At 43.9% G+C, this 20,813-nt stretch overlaps 1 protein-coding gene across 1 annotated transcript in view; it reads left to right on the forward strand.

Annotated features, from left to right (window-relative positions):
• The window catches only part of LOC126095662 (zinc finger protein basonuclin-2-like), a 128,443-nt gene that overhangs the window by 47,455 nt on the left and 60,175 nt on the right, over nt 1-20,813 (forward strand). The window contains exon 3 of the mRNA XM_049910419.1: nt 16,133-16,235. Coding sequence (XP_049766376.1) covers nt 16,133-16,235 — 103 coding nt within the window. The remainder of the gene's footprint in view (nt 1-16,132; nt 16,236-20,813) is intronic.

Raw genomic sequence — 20,813 nt, forward strand, 5'->3', positions numbered from 1 at the left:
CGACCCGCGCTGCATCTGCCACAGCGAGGCGTGCTATCCGCGGGAACGCTGCTCTGTCAGCATACAGTAACCTTACGGTCTCCCATCCCCCCTCCCCCCGACCCTTCCAGCCACGCGGCACTGTACTTCTTGCCGGTCGTAATTGCCGCGGGGTGAGTTCATGTAAGGTCATGCAGTTAGTGTGCATTCCTTCTCGCATATATTTCAACACTCCAGCGGCCACAGGTATCCCCCTGCACATGTTCGTAGCGTGCAGTGTCCTGCCCGAGTACCGCCGGCATTAACCAAAGATAAAACAGTCCGCTCCTGGAGTTGTCTATGGCAATTGTCATCAACACCTGTGGATAAGAGATGCTAAACTTGACACCACTTTTGGGGATTGCTACATTCGAGACAAAACATGGAATTCATATGCCCTTGTGTACGTCTCGCACGTTTTGGCCACTATTTTAAAAATACAGTTATCCCAGGAGTAACGGTCAACATTCAGGGATGTGACAGAAGCGACCATTCGAAGCTTTGGGTCTAGTAAACAAGAGATTTTAACATACACCTTAACAGCTACGAGCACTTCTTCATCTTCGGTAATGCGAAACAAATCTCTTCTCTTGCAACCCTTTTTCTTTGCATATTTTAGAAGGAGGTAATATGGACCGAGTCCGCAGCTCGTGGCCTCGCGGTATCGTTCTCGCTTCCAGAGTACGAGGTCCAGGGTTCGATTCTCGGCGGGATCAGGGATTTTTCCTGCCTCGAGATGACTGGGTGTTGTTGTGTCGTCTTCATCATTATCATTCATCCCCATTACGGTCGGAGGAAGGCAATGGCAAACCACCTCCACTAGGACCTTGCCTAGTAAGGGTCTCCCGCGTCGCTCCCCTACGCTCTGTAAAGAAGTATGGGACTCATCATCATCATCATCAATATGTACCTAAATGAGACAAGACTGTCTAGAAAATATGGAACATAAAAGGCGTACGTTAAAGGTTGTGGGGGCTTGTTCAGTGGCATAGATGAAGAATTGCTCACGGCTCTAAAGGTATGCATTTTATAGCCCATGCTTAGTAGACTATTCTGCTTCGAATGATCGTTCGTGTCATATGCCTGACTACTGACCTTTCCTCCTGGGACACTCTGTATAATGATTGTAGTATCGGGAATGACACAAAGTACAGGTCGAGAAAGAGATCGAATTTTTCTGTGGATACACAAAAGCAATATTGTTTGTCTGGGGTATTACTCCAGATCGCACCCGTAGTCAAGTGATTAATGCCGCTGCTTTGAGTAGACCAACTGCTGGACGGGCGTGTCAGCACCACCAACTGAGACGTCCAGTCGCGCAGCGAGACGTTTGAGTGTGGTCTGTCGATCTCCTGGAATGAGAGTGTCCGAACGTTCCAGCATTGCAGGACTCACAGCTGTGTGCTGTCTGACGGCACGCGGGATATCGGACAGGTTTGCGCGATCTTGTTGCGATGATTACAGACGCCTCGCCCAACGACTCACCGTGCTTTTGTTCACTGCCAGGTCTCCGTAGACATTCTGCAAGCGCTTATGAACATCCGTGAAGCTCTGGTTTCTCCCCGAAAGAAACTCAGTGACAGCAGTCTGGTTGGACCGCACCTCCGTTACACATGCCATTTTGAAGTATATGTAAAGCGCAGAACTTCATGAAACTATAGGTGTGTCGAAGCGGGAGTATTTCAAGATGTCCCACAATACTTATTGAACGCCTCTGTAGTATCTTACCAATATATTCGGGAATCGTCCCCTGTTTGTAAGGCAAATGCTAAAACTAGAAATCCCCTCCCAGATGATCTGACATGGGAGTCCCTCTTGCCCACTCCCTCCCGGTAATTGACTGAAAAGAATCACAACGCTATAATGTCCCGAATATAAAACTTGGATTAGACAATCGAACGTAAAGAAAAGGTATTCATATCTTCCAATTATAAGACATTCGGGCTATCCTGGCGAGTAGCGTGCTGCTCCTTCGTGTGCTTATCTCGTGATGCGATTTTTACCTTTCCCGATCACGTGGAATGCGGATGTGTCAGTCATCGTACGTTTTCCTGCGAATATTCGGTGGTAAATCGCATGACTACTCAGCAAGCCGTATTCCAAGAAAGCTGCAGGATGGGCGTCAGTGAGTGGTGTCAGACGCGAGCACCGTAAGCCGTGGACAAGTTCCCGAACGGGCAAGCGCATTAGTGTCTCACCAGCCACTCGTCGGCAATGCAGTGTCTGTAGGCAGGACGCTAAACTTAAATAAAACAGAGAGAGCTCAGCACGAAGCAGGTCCGCAGCTGCGTAGCGTGAAGTTACTGCTGAATGTTCCCCGTGGAACAGTAGCTGCTGCGACTGGTTAGTCCTCTGCTGCGTCTCGTGGTACGTAATTGACTTGAAATGTTGGCAGAACTCGGTCGCAGTGGTCGCGACGGGTCCGGAGCAGTTTGGTGCGTGTTTATCGTCCGTAATTCGCCGGCCATCAGGTATGCAGATGTGCCGCGGCCGCACGATCTGAATACCCACAAGGACACGGTGCGGGTAATGACGGCCTGTCAGCCGCGTCACAGCGCGCTCGCTAATGGCCGCCGTTGGAGTCCACGACGCCGCAGACACTACAGTCGGTGGACACGGCGCTCCATCACTCAGGCTGCGCTCCCGCTGCTGTCGTGTGCTGCGTTCCGAAATTTCGTGACCAACTCCATTCCCATCTCCTCCATTCTACTCAGCATTGACACCGCCCCGAGTACTGTCTACTACAGTATTTACCACTGTGACCAACTCTGCTACCAAAAGTACCACCACCAACACCCCCAGTAGTACGACAGTCACCACCAAGACCATCACCAATTTCACGACTACCTCGCTCACGGTCGTCTTTGCGTTTGCCGTTTCTTCTACGGGATCGAAATTCTTATAACGATTGACGCAATGGGCAGTTTTAGCGGCAGCTGATGACCCTTCTTAACACCATCTCCCACCTTTACATCGCGACGGAATTTGGCACCCCATCTCTCTGCGTCCAGAGTAAATCTATGTTCGAATGTGAGAACGTGTATTTGAGGCAGGTCGTGCGTACAACCCCGCTATTCACCTAGCTGAATGTGGGAATTCACATTGAAGCCGCATTCAGTTGTAACCTCTCACCAGCCCGCGAGGCGGATTCGATACGGGGCAGGCCCGCCTCCCCATATTCCGGAAGCGGCGCGCTAATGCGGCCGGCTATCTGCGCGTGTTGATCTCGCTGACAGTCGCTATCATTATCACCATTAAAAATAGCAGAGCGACACTGCGACTAGTAAAATTAAGCTTTTAAGACAGCCACAAGTCGTACTCAATATTTTTTTACTGGCCTGTGGCCCTCAGTTTAACAAGAGCATCGTAATTACAAGCAAAGGGTTTGCGTGGCGGATGCGTCGGATAGCGTCGGATTACAACTCCAACTCGCCGATGTCTTTGTAATTCTGTCTGAGACGGCATAGAACTTGGAACAGCAGTTGAACTAAGTGGGTAGTGTGCTGACATGAGGCTATAAGATGAATATCAACGAAAGTAAAACAAGGATAGTGCTGAGGGAAATACATTACAAAATAACACACTAAAAGTACCACACACGTTTTGGAATCCGAATTTTCAGGTACTCAAAGCAAAAATTAGAGTGGAAATGATGAGAAACGCCAGAGAGAAAGTTATGATTGTACAGAGTCAGAGGTCAGAAGTTTGTTGACGTCGCTGTCCACGCTAGAGTATTCTGAGCAGGCCTCTTCACCTCTGCGGAACTACAGCAGTCTACATGTGTTTGACAATGTTTACTGTTTTCAACACAAGGTCCTCGTATACAATTATTAACCGCAACCCTATCCTCTATACCCAAACTCCCATGCCTCAGGATTTGCCCTCTCAGCCGACTCCTTTTCATTCAGATTTCTTTTCTCCCCACATCGATTCACTACTTTACCATTCATTGTAGGACCTCTGAATTGAATCTTCCTCACCACTGTTCTCAAGCATCTCTTCTCCAGTGTTATTATATAGCGTAGTGTTTCAAAAGCTTTTGTTTGATTCTTGTATTTTCTGTTTACCATCCACGTCTCACTTTCGTGTAAGGGTCCATATCAGAGAAATACCTTCAAAAACCTTCCTAACATTGAAATTTTTATGAGTTTAACATTTATTTCAGGAACAGTTTTCTTCCTATTTCCAATCTCCATTTCTATCTTCTGTTGACAGCACGTACGAATCTGAGGTCGTTTCACATCCAGTTCAGCTGGCCGTCCAAAAAATGGTTCAAATGGTTCTGAGCACTATGGGACTTAACATCTACGGTCATCAGTCCCCTAGAACTTAGAACAACTTAAACCTAACTAACCTAAGGACATCACACACATCCATGCCAGAGGCAGGATTCGAACCTGCAACCGCATCGGTCACGCGGTTCCAGACTGTAGCGCCTAGAACCGCTCGGCCACACCGGCCGGCTCAGCTGGCCGTGCTTAGCTCGTAAATAACATCGAACTTCATCTTGACGACTGGTATAATTGTAGTGCTTTCATAGTCAGTCCTAATTCCAAGCAATTCCCTGCAATTGGTGTTCAAAAATTCCTAGACAAGACTAGTTACTACATGACATTACCATCTTTTTCGTTTTACAGTGATCCTGACCTTTAAAGGACTACGACATTACTATCACTGCCTCACGGGCTACTTGGTTCAAATGGCTCTGAGCACTATGGGACTTAACTACTGAGGTCATCAGTCCCCTAGAACTTAGAACTACTTAAACCTAACTAACCTAAGGACATCACACACACATCCATGCCCAAGGCAGGATTCGAACCTGCAACCGTAGCGGTCACGCGGTTCCAAACTGAAGCGCTTATAACCGCACGGCCACACCGGCCGGCCACGGGCTACTGCAACTTTATGTATCAAGTAAATTAATATCAACAGCTGGACACGTATTATGATCCGGTAGAAAGTTTTGATTTTTATAGTCCACCATTAATTACGTTCAGATAGAACAGTACTGTGTTCGATTAATATTTCAGATACTAATAGATTCAATTTGTAGGTGGTTTTACTACAACTTCAGGCACTGTTCGTCATTTTAACAATTGCCAACACTTTGTGTGCATCCCAAGTCGAACCAAATACCATTTTTTATACAGATACAAAGACACACACACACACACACACACACACACACACACACAAACACACACACACACACACACACACACACACACACACACACACTTGATGATGGGTCACATGTTCAAACAAATCGCCAGTAACTTCAATTTTGCATCTTATTTTGGTCCAGTGTATTTTTGCAGAGCCTATTCTTGTGCTACACGTTGCTTTAAAAATATTTATGAACGAGAAGTTGCGTCTAAAAGTTATGTTCTATAATCTTCCTCGTCGTACTTTATACTTCTCTTATTAAGTTTCTGCCTTCCTTTATTACTTCTAGAGTTATTTTCTTCTCTATCGCCCTCAGCGAGTCATTCGTTTCTGATTCAGACCACAGAAATCTAACATAGAACGAAATGAACGATTGAAGGTCTAGGAAGGTTACTAAATTGTACGAGATTCGCTGATACTGAAACGTCTGATCTCATACTAAACTACATTAATTTTCCATATTACTTTAAGAGGCTTCTAAATATTTTCGTAAATTGGTGCTTTGACGCAATAGCTGCATGTCACTTTATTGAAACTGTCAGTTTCGTCAAACAACACACCATCCTCAATATTTTAAAAAAATCGACGTTAATTGGAAGACATGCATTCAATTACGATGGTTTGTATTTTAGTCTGGCCATGTGCTTCTCCTATCAACGTATTTTCTTATGTATGCATCATTTGCTGTTCTGCATTCTGTAATTTAGATGCAGGTAATTAAATAATTAATATATAATATTCATCATAGATGTTCGTAAAAATACAAATGATCGTGACTGGACGCTAGTTCTGCAGTTAACATTTCTTTTTTTTTTTTTTTTTTCGTGGATTGTTTCACTGAAACTAGTTGTTGACGAAGTAGCTCACTGCTATTGCGACAAAAATTGATTTTTAAAAAATTAATTTGGTCTGCGTTCGAGCTGTGGGGAAATGCTGCAAGGAAACAAAGATTTAGACTCGAGTTGTGAAGTGAGTACTCAGAAAGGTGGGTGGGGGACCAGGGGAGGCACAATAGGGAAGAGTGAAGGAGTCGTGCTCGTTTGTCTCGCCAGCACAGAGGACTGACCGCGACGAAAAAGGATCAGCGCAGAAAAGGAGTCGTGCCCGTTGTCGTCAACAATGACAATTGACCGCAGGAACAATGAGGCTCTCGGCAAAGTGAGGCGGGTTTTTGCTGCAGCAGCGAATGAGAGGCGACAGTTCTCGCGGCGGAGAGGCAAGGGGAAAAAAGCGGAAAAGCGCAGCTGGTGCCGTTAGGTGTGGTTAGCGTGTCCCGTGTCCGGCGGTCCGCTGAGGCTGCAGATGTAGAAGGAGCGCCGGATCGCGCAGAGTGTCTGTGACGGGATGGCCGGCCGGATCCAGAGTATTGGCTGCCGGCCGGCGCAGTGGATCTTGGCGTTATTTGCTGCAGGCGGTGCTCACGCAAAATTCGCACAGGGCGACAAAGAGAAGCTACCAGGGACGTATAGGTGTGCCTCCGCCACATGCCATCCTTTCACTATGTTTAAACAGAGCAGCTAGCTGGTCCTAAATACGGAAACAGTTATTATCTGGCATTGTCAAGAGGGAGAGAAGAGACCTCAAATACATGTTCACATAAATTTTGTTCAAAAAAGTATTTAAAAATTTTAATTATCCAGACCACAATTAGCTAACAGTAAACAGATAACTAGTTTTGGCTGAAAAAAAATCAAACATCTACAGATTCACTTTCGTGAGAAATTAGTGTAACCGTACGTGAAACGGATGAAACACAGCATCTGAATAGCAGGAAGCTTTCCAATAAAAAATAAGTGAATGAACATTTGTGTACCTGTGGTGTGCGTACTGTAAGATCTTCGGTACACACACCATCAGATTATTGGACTTGTCGCTCTAACGAAGTAGGCGAGTGTCAGCAATATGTCTCGTGGTCTTATCGTGGCGTGTTTGTCTTCTGCCGTTAGGTCAGATCATAGAAATGCCACTTGCACGCTTAGAGTAGCAGATTGACGGTGACCAATTTTAAACAGAACTTGATTAATTTTCACACACATTTATTAAAATAATAACAAGCATAAAAATAACTTAACTTGGTTCTGGATGCTATTTACAATTGACAATCAGAAGTTCCTTTGGTCTTTGTACGTTAATCTTATTCTCACATATCTCTGATACTTGACCATGTGTCTATACATTTCTCTTCATGGCTATGTACAGGAATATGATAATCTTATTCGGCGCAGACTGAAACTTGACTATAGACTGGTACAGACAAATGCAGACTAATGCAGACTGACTAATCGGAGGTCTGTACACTCGTTATAATACCTCGAGCGTTCAGGTATCAATGCGCGAGTGTGATCCGCGAGGAGGAAAGGTTCTACGTTAGCAGAAATCTCATTGGCTGCGTTACATATTAATACGCGGATCGGCGGAAGCAGAATTTGGTCCGTCTCTAAGGCAGCGCCATCTCGTAGTGCGGAGACGGACGAGCGCTGCGCCTGCGCTGTTGTGCTTAGCGGGGCTCACTGTAGTGGAAAAGTTGTGTACGCGCTGGCTACGCGGAACTATGTACACAACAGTACCACAGCGGAATCTTATGAAATAACATTTGTTCTTCTGTTGATATGGTCTTTTTTTATCCTAGAAACCCATGTCTACAAGACACTAGTAGAAGTCGGCCGGAAAATTTTTCATATGGCTCTCTAACACGGTTTTCAGTGTAGGAGGCGTGTCATCTCAGGTCACTCCCACTTCGTAACCTCAGAGGAAAATCATATCCGCCGTATCATTTGTGGGGTAGTACACTTCTATTGTCGACAAATGGTGGAGAAGAGAAAAGCAGTATAATGAACCAGTCGCACTTAGGAACAGCACAATAACAGAAAAAACAAAAGTGAGGTCTCTTGTGTAAATAGGTAAGACATCATGAAACATTCCCAGAGTTGCGAACACTTTGCAGTACAGTAACACACGCTAACAAGAATGAAATTACAGTAAAATATAAATCGATCCACATTCCAGACTGCAGATTATCTAATTCTAGGGAATAACATCTAACAGGAGTGCTGCTGTAGAGAATATGGAGAAAGACATCGAGAGACACTGTAAGGCATATTGACGGAGCGCCAACAGAACTGTGTTCCTATCCACAACCAGTCGTCTTTCAGCCACATCTATGAAAAAATGTTCGGATCTCAGAAAGTAGACGTTTCCGAAGCCCTTGGCACTTTTTTCTTCTCAGAATATTCGACAGTAATTTTTAATACCTTGTAGATCATCGGTGCATAGCCCAATGAAACGTGTTTAGTGGGCAGTGCCATAATACTTTGGGCCAACTGTTGTAGATATCATCTAATAAAGTCTGCATTACCCGTCTTCGCAGCCGAGGTCGCTAACGCACGCCTCACAGGTAAGCCAGTTCGAGTCCCAGTGGTTGCAAATTTTTACTGCCAGTATTTGGCAGCCAAGGGAAGAACAGTTGATGACATGAAGTTCACAATCATCACTCAGTGTGCCATTCTCCAGGGTTGAGTTCCTGAACTGTCCGTATTATCTCGTGAGGTGTAGGCACGTGATGCTGATGTTGGTACTTAGTCCGTCGGCAGCCCCCTCGATGCTACTGGAGAGGAGAAAAAAAAATGGCTCTGAGCACTATAGGACTTAACTTCTGAGGTCATCAGTCCCCTAGAACTTAGAACTACTTAAACCTAACTAACCTAAGGACATCACACACATCCATGCCCGAGGCAGGATTCGAACCTGCGACCGTAGCGGTCGCGCGGTTCCAGACTTTAGAGCCTAGAACCGCTCGGCCACACTGACCGGCGGAGAGGAGAAAGCTATGTAATGGCACGGAGTTCTAATCTCTCCCTTTCCTTCACCCATAACAACACGAACACAACACTAGACTCTATAAATACTTGACACAGTCATTCACACTTCGCTCTTCACAACAGGTCGCAGGAAGCTAATGACAAACCACCTCCACTGGGACCTTATCCAAAACGACTGTGGAGGATATCAGCATGTACTCCGCTACGCTCTTCCACCGAGTATGAGAGTACATTAAGTTTTGAAATTATGGGTTCGTTCTTGTTGCACCCTTGGTGTACGTTGACGATAGAGTCGTAACAAGTGACCGTACACAAATATACATCCGTGCCTTGACATGTACCCGCTATGATCTCGTTAGGCAGTTCACGACCTGTAAGCAGGAGTGATACCTGCAGACCTGCGATAATGCCCGGACGGACACATTATAACGCTGGAACCGGAACTGCCGGATCGTAAAGTGGCTGGACGATCTCTTTAGGGCCTGGGCGCGCCGAGGCCTCGAACCTCACAGGTGTGTCCTTGACCCGAACGTTCGCGTGCCCTGCTCTGGATGGCGGGGCCGTCTGCGCGGCTCTGGAGGACGAGTCGCCGCGACACGACGTCGCCAGCGATCAATCCGCACAGCCCGTGCCAGGGCGCGACAACGGGACATCATTCCCCCCCCCCCCCCCCTCCTCTCTACCCACCTGACACTTGTTCCAGTGAAAAATCGTTGTCGGCGCGACTACAAAGGACGGCGCCCACGCCGCGCCTTGCCTTGCCTCCCTTCACGTAGTCCTTGACACGACACGGCGCGGACCCGCCTCTGCAGTTGATGGAAGTGATTCCCTTGTCGCCCTTCCTGCCGCCTGTCTCACAGACTGTTTTCTGACACATAAAATAGCGTCAACACGCCACCATAAATTTAGTCTTACTGAAGAAATAACAGCCTTTCGTTCAGTGCAGGACGTACCGGTGTAGTACACACCAGTAACCTCTCACCTCCGATTCCTTAAAGAATCGAACTCCGATGTATAAAACAGAGTAAGACGCCTGATTACTTTACGACTGAGTTAATATGTTAAATGTTTGACGTTAAGCATGTAAACGGTTTTCAGTGGGCGAATGGTTATTTGGAAGGTGATTTGTAAACAGAAATGGGGGCACTTAGTCAAAGTGGAACTCTGCAGCCCACCGTTAAGTTCGGTGTGTCACAAAATTTTGCTTGGTCACCATCCAGTTCAATTAAAATTGGGAAAATTTAATTCTTTTTTTTTAAATTTGGAATTTTGCCCGCATGGTCGTCAACAGAAGTGTTGTAATTATGTTTTGAAACGATTTTAATGGAAAGTAATACTTTCTCTCTCCCTTTCTCTTTTTCAGAAACGCACACGCAGACAGATTTCCATGTCCACCAGCATCCACATCCCACAAGCCACCTTACTTGTTCTGCTATTACTTTACCCCTCACCTGTTTCATTCACGAATGATGCGCGGGGAGATGATTGTCTGTCAGCTTCTGGTGTAAACTCTATATACTTTTGCCTTTGTGATCCTTTCACGAGATGTACGTGGCCAGTCCAAAACGTTCCGAGACTGAGTTAGCAGAACTAGACAGCAGTTAAGATGGTAGTTCCAGTCCTTCTACATCTACACCTGCATCTACATGATTATTCTGCAATTCACACTTAAGTGCCTTGCACAGGATTCACCGAACCTCATTCAAGCTATTTCTCTACTGTTCCACTCTCAGACGGCGCGCGGGGGAAATGAGCACTTACATCTTTCTGTGTCAGTTCTGATTTCAGTTATTTTATCGCGATGATCATTTCTCCTCATGTAGGTGACCACCAACAGAATATTTTCACAATCGGAGGAGAAGGTTCGTGATTGAAATGTCACTAGATGATACTGCCGCAACCAAAAACGCCTTTGTTTTGATGATTACCACTCCAATTCACGTATCATGTCCGTGGCACTCTCTGCCTTATTTCGTGATATTGCAGAACGAGTTGCCTTCTTTGAACTGTTTCTGTGTCCTCAGTTAGTCCCATCAATTGCGGATCCCAAACCCCACAGCATTACTCCAGAAGAGGACGGGCAAGCACCGTGTAAGCAGTCTCTTTCGTAGGTGTAGCTAGATGTTGTACATAGTCTCCCCCATACGACTACAACGCACAGAACGGTAATGTAACCATCTGAATCTGTCACAAAAGCCTTTGTTTGGGATGTTATTCTACTCGTGCGTCATATCCGCATCATCTTTGGCTTTGGCGAACCATCAGAGACCGTTTCTGCATTTGGTCGTTTTGTGTTAGGTGCGTATTGATAACACCAAGCCTCGTCACCCGTCATGATTTTTTCCAGAAAAGAACTGTCTGCGTTTTCCATTTCAATCAAATCGTGCCAAGGGTCTACTCGTCGTTATTGTTCGGAAGTCAAGGTATGAGGGACCAACTTTACACACACGTTTCTCTTCTTCAGAACATATAGAAATGTTCAGTTCGTTCCTCAATTGCGACTTCTGATACAACAACGGTGCCAATTATCGCCATATGTCCACGACTGACTGGTCGAATACACGTCTGTTGTTTACAGTTGTTGCTTCAAGCTACCAAGGCAGGTTTTCCACGGACGGTGTATGTTAGCTTAGTATACACGGAACATACGTACTAGGACTTTTAATAGTAAACCTTTCCGTGACTCTCAGCGTCTCTCTTGTAATGTATGCCAATGGAGTTTTTTGAGCATCTCGAAAAGCTTCGAGTCCCAACACTACGAAACAAAAATTTAAATTTTTGACACAATTAACCTTTGCCGTCATGGTAAGCTACGAATACAAAAAAAAAAAAAAAAAAAAAAAAAAAAAAAAAAAAAAATTGGCAAGAATGAATTGTTTCAAGTATACACTTTGGAGTATAAACGTAAAATTGTTTTCAAAATTAGTCTTTATTTTCATAGTAAGCAACAAATACGATATGAAATTCACAAACGGTAAACAGTTAGTTGTTTTAAGAAAGTGGTTTCGCTTTGGAACCCTTGGAATTTATACTTTTGAACCACGCATCATTTCATGCGATTTACTTGAAGGGAATTCGCATATTTCCTAGACCAAATCCCACATCTATAGACTTTTGTGAACTCGTAACTCCTAAAACGAATTGTAGTTCTAAATAACAAGCAAAAATGGGCCTAAATTTAACAAATTTTGCACCACATCTACGTACTGTACCAGTGGTTTCAGTTTGATACTACTCATAAAAGCAATAGTACAAACTCAAGTTTAGGTTACAGTTGCTTTACGTATATTTACTTTCACTGCTTTTACAGGCCAACGGTCTTGCCACGTTAGTAGCTCCGGTTCCCGCCCGATCACCGAAGTTAAGCATAGATGGGTGACCGTCGAGGAACACCTGGTGCCGTTGGTTTTCGGGACACGCAAGTCGCTGAAGTGGCGTCCAATTAAAAGACCTACACCAGGCCGTTTTGCCACACGACTGCTTTCACTGTCAATGATTTCGTCATTGTGGTTACTACAAAAAAGAAACCGCATGTCACAGTGTCGTAGCATGACGTAGCACCATCTTTGTGTCGATTGTTGCTTTGAACGCTACGTCTGCTGCAGTGAGCTGCATTCGTAGAAGTACCTCAGTGTGGAAAAAGAAATCTGCCTTGCTCTAGCATCGATGGCTTCACCCGAAAGGCATTGGAATTGAGGTAAAAAATTATTTAAATGGTGGTTTAAGGCAGAAACCAGTGAGGCTCAAAGGGTTAAAGTAATAGTGACGAAACATCCAGCTCTTCTTTGGAGCTTCTCCGTTTCGTCCGGTAAGGATCACAGAGTGACAACCAGAACAAAAGAATCTGCCGAACGAGAGTTTTGTGAGCCACCTCTTTTGTATATCAATCACATTTCCTTAAGATTGTTCCAATGAAACACATCGTGACACCCGTTTTTCATACAACGAGTTTTATGTGATCGTTCCACTACAGTTCGCACCAGGCGGACGTACCTAGATACATTACGGCTGTTACAGTTTCCACCGATTTATCGCCAACAGAGTAATGGGGCAGAAATCGGTCTTTCAGCCTATTTATGCGCAATATGCTACATACGCAGGATGACAATTATTGAGCCATATGAAATAAAATCGTCGTAACTTCGGAACGGTTTGCAGTAGGGCGTTCAAGCTGCACGGTTGGCCACGGGGGATGATGGGAATTAATATGATTTGGTTTAGCGACGAAGCTCACTTTCATTTGGATGGGTTCGTCAATAAGCAAAACTGGCGCATTTGGAAATTGAGAATCCGCATTTCGCGATCGGGAAGTCTCTTCACCTTCAACGGGTGACTGTCTGGTGTGCAGTGTCCAGTCGCGGAATAATCGGAGCGATATTCCTTGAAGGGTTTCCTCATGGGTCACGCCTTCTATTCTGTCGAGGAGTTCCTTGAGAAATTAAGCTTCTTCTCGTTGTACTGTTGATTGCGTTTACTTAAACTTATGGCTTGACTTTTTTCGGCTTCATAAACATTTTATTTTTATCTGTTATTACTTTTATGTTGTAGTTTCATGTTCTGACACGTTCCATGGCCTTGGAGATTTACTCCTCAATTTGGTCCTACGGAACTTGAAGTGCAAATAAAATAAAAATAAAATGACATCTAAATTCAAAGTATCTTTCGAAGCACTATAATAAGTCAAATGTTAGCTCTTAGGAGAGATTCTATGTAATAATATTTTGTGACGGTGAATAGTTGTGTATCAATCTCGTGCGGGACGAAGCTGAACGCAGTTGCCGTAACTTCACATTAAGCACATTTTATCTACCGATGTTGAGGAGGCACATCACCTGCAGTGAGACCGTTAAGGTTACATTAAAGAACAGTGGACACCGTATGAATCAATAGACTGCAGGGGGCGACACGTGAGGCAGCCGTAATAAAATGCACGACTGCTTCAAACGAAGCAATTTGGAATGACGACAGAGGAAACAGGAAATCTATTCCCGTCGCGGGTCGTATTTGAAATTCATTTACGAAGCCCCGGGCTTGTTAGGAGAAGATGCATCGTCAAACGGCGTATGCAAACAGCTACCGGTCTGGAATTACCGTCCGGACAGAGCTGAATAATTGTTTATAAATCAGGTGGGCCGGCCTGTGGGCCGAGGACCAGCGGCCATTATCTGTCCCCTTTAATGTGTGTGTCTGTGTACGTGTGTGTGTGTGTGTGTGTGTGTGTGTGTGTGTGTGTGAGCGCCCCAGTTTCCGGGTCAGGCCGCTAGTGGCCGCTCTCCAGAGCCTTTTAGCGATAAGCCTCTCTGCCTGGCACGCTAATACCGACGGGTTTACTCCAGCGCAGGCTGCGTCTGTGGGCGTCTTCTTAGTGTCGGCTGTGAGGCAAAACTTGGCCCCGAAAGATCAGACCTTTTTCACTGCTGTCTGTGTTTACATTATTGTCTCTTGTATGGTCGTCGCTTTCTTTTCGCCCACACCCATGACATTTAATAATTGTAACTACGTGGTACTAGCAAAAAATGAAAGAAAAACATCGTATTTGCCATTGACTCCAGAAATTATTTATTTTACAGTTGCAGTTTCGGCCTTTGAGCCATTTTCAGGCGGTACTGCAAAAGATTTTACTTCACCACATGTGAGACTTTAAAATTGTCCGACATATGTTCATGTCATCGTCAAAAAAAGTGAACAGTCCATTTTTTCTTCAGCATATGTCAGGCTTTAAAATTCTCCGACATGTATACATTTTACCGTGAAAAATAGTATGTTTTACTTTTTTTGGCGATGACTTATATATATGTCGGAAAACCTTAAATTCTGACATGTGTCGAAACAAAGTCACTTGGAGTACCACTTGAAAATGGCCCGAAAAGCCAGCCGCTGTGGCCGAGCTGTTCTAGGCGCCTCAGTCCGAAACCGCGCTGCCGCTGCGGTCGCAGGTTCGAATCCTGCCTCGGGCATGGATGTGTTTGATGTCGTTAGGTTAGTTAGGTTTAAGTAGTTCTAAGTCTAGAGGATTCATGACCTCAGATGTTAAGTCCCATAGCGTTTAGAGCCACTTGAACCATTTTGGCCCAAAAGGCCGAAATTACAATTACGAAATAAATAATTTTTGCGATCAACGGCGAATATAATGTCCTTCTGGATGAACACCGACCATGAGTGGTTAAAAAAAACCTTATTCTTCACCAACGCTACAAAACACTTAATATTACAAGGGAGAAAAATAAAAATGAAGAAAGTGTACTTTTTATCACTACCGTTAATCAGTTACCCAACTACTAGTTCTGTTGTCAGTACTGTTATTTCTGTGACTACAATCGGTACACCTATTTCTGTTCTTTCATTACGGCCGCCCTTCCTTGCTGTATTACTGTGTCTGGCTGCTGGATCAGCCCTGAGGCTAGGTCAACCGCTATTGTCTACCGGCTATTTGCACTAATGCAGCGGACAGTCTTGATGAATGTTTTCATTCACTGGTCGTCGAACTCAATTACCTTCTCTGCATCAGCACGAAATTTTGCCTTGTCACGATGGCAGCATGGTGGCGTCACGTGTACCGCGGGTGCAGTCCCATCCAAAACGCACCCTGTCGACTGGTTCCTTTGTGCTGCTTTGGGATCCGGCCTACTGAATGCCGTACAGCCAATAGCCGCTGCATCTTCGTAGAGAGCACACTCCCACAACGTGTGCACCAAAGTGCACAGACTAATTTTCCACGGATGCTTAGGATACGGGCGATGCCTGACCTAGTAACGTATCACACCGCTCGACGGGTGATTAAATGTCACTGTTAACCTGTCCTTGATGTTAGGGATAAATTCATATTTTCTGCTGCCTGTGTCCGAAGCCTCTCATTCATTATGCGAATGCTTAACGCGATAAGTGTCCTACTATTTTTTACGTATTTGCGCAACTTCCAAATATTCTTCGAGCTCCAGCTTGATGGCCTTCCTTTAAGTAATACAGGACTCCACCTCTTTACCTGATTTCCAAGCTCAACCGGAATATTCCTAGAATTCCTAAGAACTTTACCAGTAACTACAACAAGTCAGCTGAAAACGAAGGCTGTGTACACTAAGGCAACGTTAGAGCTGAAAACTAAAGGTGTGTGGACGTGCTTGTTGCAGGCCATCCGTTGCACCGTGCCCAGCTGCTCCTGCGAGTGCTTCAGTCCTGGGAAGAGCAACGTCCGATACTGCGACGGCTGCAACCACAGCTGGGTGCCGCATGGTGAGTCTCCCTGCGGTCTTCAACGGACTGCAACCGCTGCATTCGCCCGGCACCTACTAAGCACTTCAGAAGAATTTGACAAACTGAATAACACTTCGCGCTCCCAACTGCACCCGCTGCCTATGCAGTAAATGTCGTCGGCCTTCCAGATTCCGTGTTTCTATAGTTTACGGACACTGGTGAAATTGACCGTCCAAAATAGTTCTATTCTGCAACATGTTTGTCTAAAGTCCTTAAAAGGTTACACTTCATTCACTATAGTGCAATCTTCGCTCTGAGTCGCAAGTTCGGCCTCGTTCCTCACGAAGTGACCGCGACACGGCTCGCCTGCATCGGTAGCAGGCTGCAGTGGAAGATGTGGGCGAGAGTGTCACTGATACGATACGCGAGTTGGGGTGGCAGTCACTGAAACAAAGGCGGTTTTCTTCGCGGCGAGATCTATTTACGAAATTTCAATCACCAACTTTCTCTTCCGAATGCGAAAACATTTTGTTGACACCCACCGACGTAGGGAGAAACGATCCTCATAATAAAATAAGAGAAATCAGAGCTCTATCGGAAAGATTTAGGTGTTCCTTTTTCCCACGCGCCATTCGAGAGTGGAATGATGGGGAAGCAGTATGAAAATGGTTCGATGAACCCTCTGCCGGGCACTTAAGAGTGAATTACAGAGTAACTATGTAGATGTCGATGTAGATGGAGAAGATGGCAGGCGTATGGGTATTCCTGAGTACATGCTGAATTTTCCGAGAAGTTAGGATTATGAAATTTCCCGTTGCCGGAAGACAAAAGATTGTGTTTCCACTAGTTTTGATTGAACTTACGTGTTTAATGACCTGAACAGACTCAGAAAGGACAAACTCTCGGATACACTTGTAATGTTTCAAGTCACACACGATCCAAATGATAACGTTATAATACGTAGATTCATGCAAGAACGTAACTTTCTATATCTCGTGATTCAAGATGAACAGTTCCCTGGAGAGAAAAGAACCGTCGCCTTTGGCCTGCGACACTCTTCCACCTACATAAGTCGAGATTCAGCATTGTCCACCAACGCAGCAATGATCCGGCCGTGTCGGTGGCAGCTTTCAATCAACCATTGTACTTAGACCTACACACCGAAGAACAGGCAGCGACGCACATACATTTCGGTGCCTACAGATGGTTTAGAACGTTCTCCCACGATGTTTCTACAATGGATATTATTCATCCACTGCACTCGACAGATGCTGTCTCTATCTAATAGTCGAACCAGGCTTCCATCTCGTGTGTTGAAATTTGAGGGTTCCAGAAAGTACCACTAAAATTCGTTTTATGTCTGTTAACTGTACTGGAACTTTTGACTCCAGAGGACAATAACACAGAAGCGTTGCTCTTGCGAGCAACCAAGTAACAATGCGCTGCAGCTTCCCTTGGCATGGACGCACTTGTCAAGAACAATAGCTCACAAAGGTCGATAACTTAACTTAATTGCGTTCGTTTAAAAGAGTGTTTCCAGTCGGATATTCTAAACTACCACATGCAATCTGTTGCATATGTATTGTACGTATTGCGCATTAATTCTCATTTCTAATTTGTTTCGGAAACTATTTTATTTTCGATATCGTGTCCAGATTCTTACTATAGGCGTCGAGGCGCAAAATACGGTTGGCTCGAATGGAAGTTCTGAATTTTTAGACGATAGTAGCCAATAGCCTTCCAGCTCGGTCGCTGCTATGCCTTAAATCCTTTCATTCTCAAACTTTATTTATTTGCTTATGTTACAATGTTTCTTTCAATCCTAACGGTGGTGTCCTTGTGAAACTTTCACTCTTTTGTAGGTTTAAATAATGACAGTATTTGAAATAAGTATATTTTTTACGAAGAGAAAACGTTTTTCAAAATGTACCGAACGACGTGAAATAATTATCACAGATTTATAATATATCTTTGTATATGCTTTTCCATATGTCCGAAAATGTGCTTTGCATTCGCAATGTTTGTCCCGGATTGTAGCACGGGCAGAGATCAGAAACTGTCAGTAGGACCAAATAACATATAACTTTAACTCGACAAAAATTTCTAACTACAGTAGACACGTCGGGCCGTAGCAGCAATGGGTAAATCACAATTCAGGACGAGAATGAAAAATATGTTTGTCGTTCCGGAAAGCATATTCGTTTAGAAAAGTCATCTTGTATGGCGGGAAGAGATAATGGACTACCAGAGAGGTAGCGGTTATGACAAAGTATGCAAATTATGCAGTTAAGAAGTACTTTGAAACAATTGAAATGATATTTGTGGAATATTTTAAAATAAAAGAGGCTTTCAACTATCATAGCTGAAAGGGCATCTAGGTGCCCTGCTTCTTAGCTATATTTTACGAAGCTAATTTATTAATCACGAATAAGAGACTCCCTTTTCGTATTGTCTTTCTAATGATACCTCATTCACCACTGCACGATTAGTAAGTGTTGAGAAAAAGAGATGTCGACTTCAGAAATAATCAATAAGAGTATCTTCGCTGGTGAAGACTATATGGTCTACACTTTTTTTTAATTTTCCCTTAATCGAATTGTAGTGCTGCCTACAAATTCAAACGCCCCCTAAACTTTTCACGTTAATTAAGTGCAAAGGAGCATGGTCTCTTCAGAATGTACTTCCAATCAAAAAGCAGTTCTGGGAGCTGGACTCCAGCTTCCGGTTAATCATGTCTTTTGCGTTTTTGTGTTGGTTTTTCTTTATCTCTAACTGAGAAGTGATATACAGATTTTCGTAGGTTTAGCTTTTTGTAATGTAACTCCTTAAGAGTGGTATTTCAAATAATCCCTTCTTAAACGATGTCTACGGTATAAAATCAACACCTTCTCCAAATGTCAAGTTTCTGTTTGGGCTGGGCGGTGATGGCCTTGCTTCACCCCCTTAGAGACTGAATTTCAAAAATAGTGAAACGCATATTTTTTCATTTCGAACCGAGAAGCCGAAGTCCAGTTTTTAAAGATTTAGGTTTAAAAATGTATTCACACTGAAATATTTTCATAAATCATTTCACCTCCTATTTCATACCCTTAGTGATGGAATCCCTTCTTAAACGACGCCTACAGTATAAGATCAACACCCTCTGCAAATTTCATGTTTCTATCCTTTGTGGTTTGGGCTGGGCGACTATGAGTTAGACAGTCAGTCGAGACACAGCCTTTTATATGTAGAGATTAAATCTCGCAAACTTACTAAACCACCTGATGACGGACTACAGTTGTGTTTTGGAGCGTGGGGAGGAGTCGCCGATAAAGCATTCGGCTAACGGCAAGTGGCAAAAACGACAGTACCAATAAGCGGTCCGGCACTCACCGAACCCGACGCCGCATTCTAACATATATTTCTATGCATAAGCTGGTAAATTTAATTTTAGTTTCTGGTGTCACACATGTAGAGCAAATGGCACAAATATTGAATACCATTTTGTTTTTAGTTCACAAAATTTTCAGTTTTTCTCGTTAAGCTAATGAAATACATTTAGCTCATACTGTGGGAGGTACTTTAATACTTCCCATACTTTCGATTACGTACTACGTTAGAAACATTTCTAAATTAGGATTAATTACAAAGTTTGATATTTTTGGCTCTTGAGATTTTGCGGTGCAAGTATGGAATAGCGCATTCGTTTGAAGCTTGTTAAAGTTAAAACGAATACTGGAGAATCTAATAATTCATTGTTAAAAGTAAACGCTATAAAACATAATAGTGCAATAGGAAAAAGCTAAATATATCATTCTCGGTGGTTAAATATTGTCACATTTTCTCTTGTGAAACCTAGAGATCTATTAAATGAGATTGCTGTGGGTTTTAGTGTCGAAATATCCTTTTTGCGCTGCTTCAAGAAAAGGCGTGACCACTCTCTTCCGGCCTGTTAATCCTAAAATTGATTCTAGATATTTTTGGCTTTGGCAGACTGAAATGCCATCTGTTGGAGATCCTTTCGGGTAAGTCCAAAAAATTTAGTTTCCATTGTCTTTCTACATTCAAATAGCTGTTGTTCTTGTTCGTTAGCTAGAACACTTTTTCACTTAAGCTCAGTCTTTGTGGCTAAATAAGCTGGTAAATCCGATTGTACTAGCCTATATAGGGTAACACTGGGAATTTGGAAAGTTTTTGCTGGCTTCAAGTAGCCCATCTCCTTTTCTCTGACCTTTTTAATTGCTGCTTGCATGGCAGACTCGTACCACAGCTTTCGAGTTCGTGAAGTCATTTCTGAAGCAATATCTATAAATGAAACTGGTTGTGAAAGCACGGTACTAATACGGAGTACTAGTATTCATATTAGTGACACAGCCATCTTGAAATTCAGAAACGCAAATAAAACCGAAAATTAATTTTAAATAGCCAACACACACGCCATTTTGCAGCTTAATGTGTTAGCTACATGTTTGTATTGAAGATATATTAATAATTTACGTATTATCACAAGAATGAAACTGAAAACCACAAATCTGCAACAATTATTCGTCCTAGTGAATTCGTTAAAACAGTTCCACTTACTTGCAGTGGCTGCCAACTGCAATATGAATCCATTCTAAAGCAGTCTACAGTTGCTGA

This window comes from Schistocerca cancellata, chromosome 8, assembly GCF_023864275.1.
Source record: "Schistocerca cancellata isolate TAMUIC-IGC-003103 chromosome 8, iqSchCanc2.1, whole genome shotgun sequence".
NCBI lineage: Eukaryota > Metazoa > Arthropoda > Insecta > Orthoptera > Acrididae > Schistocerca > Schistocerca cancellata.